The following is a 6,784-nucleotide window of genomic DNA, read 5'->3' as shown; positions in this document are numbered from 1 at the left end:
AAGAATTGATTGGAAAGAAGTGAAGAATGAAAAGAATATTAATACTCAATTCAAAGTTTTCAAACTATGAATTCATCATCCAACATATTGAAAAATGAAAACTAGATAAATTAAACACTAGTACAAAAAACTAACAAGTTCTCCCAACAACAAAGAACTTCATTTGTAAGGATCCTATAATTGATCAACACAAGACCATGGACGAGCCGAATTGTTTCTTAGTTATTCACTTGATTTGAAGATTCACATACTATTTTGCACATATTAGAGAGAGGATGAAGGTGGTTTTGAAAAAAAAAAAGAAGAAGAAGAAGGTTTTCGTATTTATATTGAATCTTTGAGACAAATTCATTACGAGCAATTTGGCTCCTCATACTACTAAACTAAAATATTTATTTAGCGTATTTTAACCAAAAAATATCAAAGTCTCTCAAAACTAAAAAGTGTTATCCAATAAGCACATGAGTGAGATACGAACACGTGATTTAGAGTATTTTCAAAGGGAGACAATATTTATTAATTGTCAAAATATACATATTATTTTAAAATATTTTTTTTTTATTTTTTTTCTCATTCACATAAGATTTGTTACTTTTTTTAAAAAAAAAAAATACTTAAATAGTTGACAACTTTAAAATTGATCACAATAGTCCCACGTCATATTAAATTAATGAATTTTTAGATAAAACATAATTTTTTCTAATAAAAAAATTAAAAAAAAAATGTCATGTGACCATTGTTTATATTAAGTAACAATACACATAAATTTAATCTTAAAAATTGGACTAGTAGCAAGAAGAATAGTATTTTTTTAGCTGGTTGCTATTTATCTAACTTCAAATTGTCCCACTATCAGTAGGGCAGCATAGGAATTAGTTAGGCATAATAAATAGAGAATTAGTATAGTTTGATGAGATTCTTTCTTTTGTTGAAATTTTTAAAGTTTGTATATCATTATAATTTTTTTTCATCAATAAAGTTCATTGTTAAAAAAATTAACTCCAAGTTGTAGCTATCGTATGATTTATTATTGTAACTTGTAAAAGAATTATCTTTTTTTTTTTTGAAAATATTATCTTAAATTATTTAATTTTAAATTTTATATAACAGAAAAATAAAATAAAACAAAAGAAGTTTCCATATTCAAACGGTCAGGACGTAATTTTTAAGCAGATTAGGCGTCAAAATAACGCCGTGACAAACCATAAAAAAACCTTCTCGAAATTCGAAGTTTCCATAGCTCACGAACCTTGTAGTAGTTTCTCTCACTCTTTTCTTTTGCTTCTTCAAAGCGTAACCATATTCTACTTGCATTTCTCTCTTTAGAAAGAGATTAATGGACTTAGTTGCATTTTTTTCAATGATGTGATTGAAAGTTCTTTTAACTCGTTGCTTTCGATTTTTTAGGATTGAAAACTGTATAATATTTTCTGTATCGTAAAATAACATAAAATGCCTGAAGATTTCCACTTAGAGCGCCCTCTGTTCGGCGGTGCCTTAGCTAGCACCTTCCCTCAAAGGTTCCAGGTATTTTTTTTCCTTTTTATTTATTTTATTTTAATTTTATCTCACAATTTTTTTTTTTTTTTTTTTTGATTGGGATTTGGGATGCTATATTTGTACAGGACGTGAGTAATATTCGAGAAGTTCCAGATCATCAGGTGAGGAGCTATGCTTCTTTCTAGTTTTCACTTCATTTCTTCGAATGCCCAATTTTTCATTTTAAGCTTCTGGGCATTAACGATTTGTTTTTACTTATGTTGTTTATTTATGCATTATTGATTATTTTCTTAATAATTTTGTGGGTTTAAAGGAGGTGTTTGTGGATCCTTCCCGGGATGAAAGTTTGATCCTTGAGATATTAGAATTGAAGGAAGAAGTTGGTGATGATGGAAGTGCTTCATGGTTTCTTCAAGACCTTTCCTCTGAACAAGAAGCTGAAGGCTGCGTAGTAATTAATTTTCCCCATTATTTTTCACACTCATTAATTGTGTATTCATCTATCAATTGCTAACTTGATCATATTTTCCTTGTCTTAGATTGTTTATGGATTTATTTTGAAAGGGTTATTCAATTTGTTTCATATAAATGGGTACATGTTAATTTAGTTCTCTTCAGTTCTTATTCTCTAGTTTCAATCTATGTAATGTAAGATGGTAATTAAAGGGAAATTTGTGGTGAAACCCTCTTAATATTTATAATTGTTACACTTATAAACATAATTAAAAAAAAAGTGGCGGCAAAATACTTTATCTTATGATCTTGTTGTAGTCGTACCAACTCCCTTAATATTTATATTGTTATACGTATTTTTGAATTGACACTTAACGGGCTTAATTGGCACTTAACAACTAAAAAAAGGTACCAACAAAATCGTAACATCAGGTACTTTTACCGTCACTTTTTTTATTAAAGGCATATGTGTAACAATTGCAAATATTAAAGGAGTTTCTCTGCAAGTATCCCGTAATTAAATGCCAATATATTATGATACTAGCTTTCACAATATTTGGATATGAGAAAAGTTTCCCCTACAGTATCTGAGATATGATTCAAACTATTGTGCCAAAGATTAATTTGCCTCAAATTTACTTCAGGTGATTGAACAGTCAGGAGTGACTGAGGCCCCTGGACTGTGCTATAAGAACACACCTGCTGTCATTACAACTGCAGTTGGCCAAATGGTATGTGTCCATAGTAAATCTTTTAGGTTGTGTTTGGTGTTGGTTATGGGTTTTTACTTTCTTTACTTTGCCTTCACATTTAAGTAATGGATGATTGGCCTTTGGTTTGTTGTTTGGAATCATAAATGTCACCAACCTTGTATCTGTCGTGTCCTTGTGATTATTGATGCTAGGCATCTGTTCTTCTACTTCCTTCAATGTGCCTCTTCTGTAGGGACAAAGATGAAAAAACAAAAGGGCAATTGTGTTCAAATATATATATTTTAACATTTTCTTTCAAGTATCCTTACATAATATATCCTTTTCCTTTTCGGATGACTGATAATGGAATGGAAGAGAAATAGTGAAACAATGTGCTGCTTCATGACCTGATTAATCATTATTGGTATTGAATATTTCCTTTCCAAATAATTTGTATTGAACTGCCATTAGAAACATTTACGAAGAACTATGATGATTCCAAGAAGTGCTTTTGAAGCATGGCTTGTAGTTTCTCCATTGCATGGAAAATATACTTCGTTTATCAAACTTCCTTTGAAGAATTTCAAATTTAAATTGTATTAACCTTTTGGGCTCATATCAATTAGTTATTTTGGTTACTTGAACATAGGCTATCTCTAAGGGACGGCAAGGTAGGGAAGCACAAAATTTTGTGAGGGTAAGTTATTTCTCTTCTTTTTGAAAGCTAGTTTACTATTTTATTTCCACCAGCTAATTAGGGTGTGGTGTTTCTGTGCTCTATTAATATTTTATCGTTATCGTGTAGGTATATGTTGCAAATGTTCGTCTTAAAGAAGTTAACACGGATATCCTAATTTCGGCATATGAGCCGATTCATATAAAGTAAGTACTAGGAGTTTGTGTCCTGCTGCAACAAAATCTCGGTTTCTTTGCTTTTCTTTCTGAGAGTACAAACCATTGATTAAATGCTATCACCTATACTTGAATAAATAACACCTAAAAGAAGAGCATCTACACATGAATATACTTACAACATTCAGTCAATCTATGCATAATTTCTCTTGCATTTCAATAATTTTAAACAACTAACATGTTGAAACATGCTATATTAATTGCAAGAGTAAAATTAATGCCTCTTTTTCTTCCAAATGTTAAGAGGTTGAATTTCAAGGATACAAATGTAATTCCTCTCAACATAAGTTTTCCTGCCACCAGTGCTTTAGTAATGTAAAGGGGCAGAGCATAATCTTCCTCCTCTGTGTTAGATTCTCCGATTGTGGTTCAGTTCCCAAATGTTTGAACAGAAATAGATGGTAGATCGTAACAACACTGTTTTGTGTTGTGTGAGATCATTTGAACCAGTAATATTTCTGACACCCTCATGCTTTCCTTATTGTTGTTTCAGTCCATTGAGTGATAGTGCTACCGCCGTCGGGGCTGGTGTTGCCACTCCTGCTGAGCTTTCTGGATGTATGCCAATGGTTGAGGTCTTCAAACTTGCTGTCTCAATGTTTAAAGTCAACAACTGGGGCCTTTTTGGCAGTGTATAGATGAGTCAAAGGGCCATGTATAGATTATACATGAATAGGTTGTTTTAGATTCAATGATTATTTTTTGTTCAGAAAGATTGTTCCCAGTCACCAAACTTAGTTTCTGCTGTCATCTTCCATTTTCTTTGAATGCTGAACTGAATGGCTTATTGGTTTGGTGACTTTGGTCTCAGTCGTTTTTGTAGAGTCTGGATTGTTAAAATTACATTTTGGTCATCTTCCTCTCGCGCTCTCTGCACTGGAGATGTTACTGCTTGTGTTCACTTTTACACAATAAAAATTAACCCCATGGTAGGGCTTCGTAAATGATATCACTTCTTGTTTATTTTTTTAACAAATTTTTGTGTTTGATAAATTGACCGGAATTTCATTGAATTATAAAACTAAAAAACTTGAACTTTTTGAAAGAAGAGTTAGTGACCGCATTTTAGGTAATTTTTTTCTTCTTTATAAGTCATGTATTTTTTAACCTTTCTCTTCAATTGATTCAACATGTATTTTTTAACTTGATGAAAGCACTTTAAGGCCACTCTGGTTGAAGAAATAAAACTAATTCGATGTTATATATAGTTTTTAGAAAAAAAAAAACATTTATCCTAAATCTGCTTCAATATAATAGTATAAGTGCCCTTAAAAAAACAATAGTATATAAATGCACAATGTCATTTAATATTCCCTTTCTGTTAATAATCTTTGAACACTTTAGTCAAATAACATCTCCAATCAAAGGTTGAAAATTGTTGGGAATAATTGTATATAAAAATATGTTAAGAGTGAGATAGTATAGTAACTCATACTTACTGAATGGGAAGGGAAACTGGTTCAATAAGCATGATTAACAGAAAAGGTAGTACACCAAAAATGAATTAAGAAATATAATTCTCTTAATTTTTTTGGAACTGATTAGTTTACTGGTGCTCATATAGTCATATGTTAGACATAAAAATAAAGCACAGTAGTATGTGTGTGTTGTCTTGAACACGTGGGAAGCCTTTGATGTCCTTTGGTAACTAACTAACAACCATATAAAAAACTTGGAAACTATGCATGCTATGTTCATCTTCTTAAAGTGTTCTTCAGTAAGCAAGTTCAATACTTCAAAACTAAGCAGAGAAAGAGAGAAAGAATGTACAAGTCGAAGCTGCAGGAGCTTTGCCACAAGAATCAATGGGGTTTACCAAAGTACAACTCTATGAGATATGGGCCAGACCATAACCCTCTCTTTGGAGCCTCTGTTTCAGTCAATGGCATTTCCTTTGACTCTTTCGTCGTCTCCAAATCCAATAAACAAGCCCATAACCATGTTGCCATGCTTGCTTTTCTTCACTTCAATTCTCCCCCTTCTGGTTCTCTTTCTTTCCTTCTTTCTTGTGTTATATAATGCTTTGTTCCCAATTGGGTTCTCTTGTAACCTGCTCTTTTTGTTTCTTTCATTAAGAAAGTTACTTGATCAACTTCTATAGTTACTCATTTAGTTTCTTTCATTGAGCATATTGTTCTTATTAGACTGTGTCATCAATGGTAGAGGCTGAACATGCTGTTGCAACACCTATGGTTGAAGAAAGTAACCAGAATCTTGATATTCGATCAAATGTTTCTGGCTTGAAAAGTGGTAAGGAGCTTCACCTTACTAAGTTTCTAAAAGCTTTCTTAAGCTAACTTGATTTACCATACTCAGAAACTACTCCAAAAAAAATAATGATAATAATTGCTTGTTAAGTTAAACAATAGCTGAGATTATAAACCATATCATATTTTGATGGTACTTCTTTGGCTAATAATGTAGAAACATGTCTCTTAGAAGTATCATATTGCTATTAAAATTATATAGCTTCCCTCCTACATGTAGTAAAAGGTCATATCTGGTGAAAGATTGATATAGAATAAAAAAGATTGTAAAGATTATGCTGAAATTTGTTGGCTGTAACATCCTTTTGCTTTTCATTATGGTTTAGATTCTTCAACAATAATCAAAACCAACAAGGGAGAACGAAACATCGAAGAAAAACTGGAGATTCTCAGGATGCAGTCAGATGATTTGGGCATCAGTGTTGGTGATGGTGAGGAGACTGAAGGTACATAAGTTTAAAGTATATGTACAGATAATTCTATGTTATACAGAAAGGTAATTAGGTAGTGTCTCTTGAAGTGAAGTTCTTTTTGTTGGGATTGTCAATAGTTTACTTGAAGTTATTTTTGTTGGGATTGTCAATAGTTTAAGTTCTCAGGGATTTATTATGTTTTAGTCCTAATATTTTAGATTTTTCATTATCTGCAATCATCCATAGTATTCATGTGTTTTTTATTTTAAACTATCAAAGTTCATGGTTTCAGCGTCTATAAGTTACACAAAATTGAACTAAAGCACAATAGTCTTTGTTAGAAATGTTCTGTTGAACCCTTAAATTTTTTAAGACAATGAAAATTTACTCATGTATATATATAAAACTATTGTCCAGTCAAGAAGCAGCTGCAGAAATATGCTAGACAGAGAAATTTCGGTTTGCCAGTGTACTTTTATGAATGTGATCAGGGTCCTGAGGCTACTAAGTTTAAGGCAACAGTTACAGTTCGTGGCCAAATTTTTGA

General features: G+C 31.6%; 1 protein-coding gene across 1 annotated transcript; it reads left to right on the top strand.

The window, feature by feature from the left end:
• Positions 1–1,158: 1,158 nt before the first annotated feature.
• Positions 1,159–4,501, top strand: LOC115711109 (uncharacterized). The gene is made up of 7 exons (XM_030639449.2): positions 1,159–1,527; positions 1,626–1,661; positions 1,814–1,951; positions 2,598–2,684; positions 3,295–3,342; positions 3,451–3,527; positions 4,051–4,501. Exons 1-7 carry the CDS (start codon positions 1,453–1,455, stop codon positions 4,193–4,195), a joined length of 606 nt encoding a protein of 201 aa, XP_030495309.1. The 5' UTR covers positions 1,159–1,452; the 3' UTR covers positions 4,196–4,501.
• The last annotated feature ends 2,283 nt before the right edge of the window (positions 4,502–6,784 follow it).

Source organism: Cannabis sativa, chromosome X, assembly GCF_029168945.1.
Source record: "Cannabis sativa cultivar Pink pepper isolate KNU-18-1 chromosome X, ASM2916894v1, whole genome shotgun sequence".
Classification (NCBI taxonomy): domain Eukaryota; kingdom Viridiplantae; phylum Streptophyta; class Magnoliopsida; order Rosales; family Cannabaceae; genus Cannabis; species Cannabis sativa.
This window is presented reverse-complemented; position numbering and strand designations above follow the sequence as displayed.

Bases quoted from the DNA above. Each gene is read 5' to 3' on its own strand.
- LOC115711109 (XM_030639449.2), top strand. From the start codon at position 1,453: ATGCCTGAAGATTTCCACTTAGAGCGCCCTCTGTTCGGCGGTGCCTTA. The intron at 2,685-3,294 runs GTATGTGTCCAT...ACTTGAACATAG, and splicing joins CAACTGCAGTTGGCCAAATG to GCTATCTCTAAGGGACGGCA. The intron at 3,528-4,050 runs GTAAGTACTAGG...TTGTTGTTTCAG, and splicing joins TATGAGCCGATTCATATAAA to TCCATTGAGTGATAGTGCTA.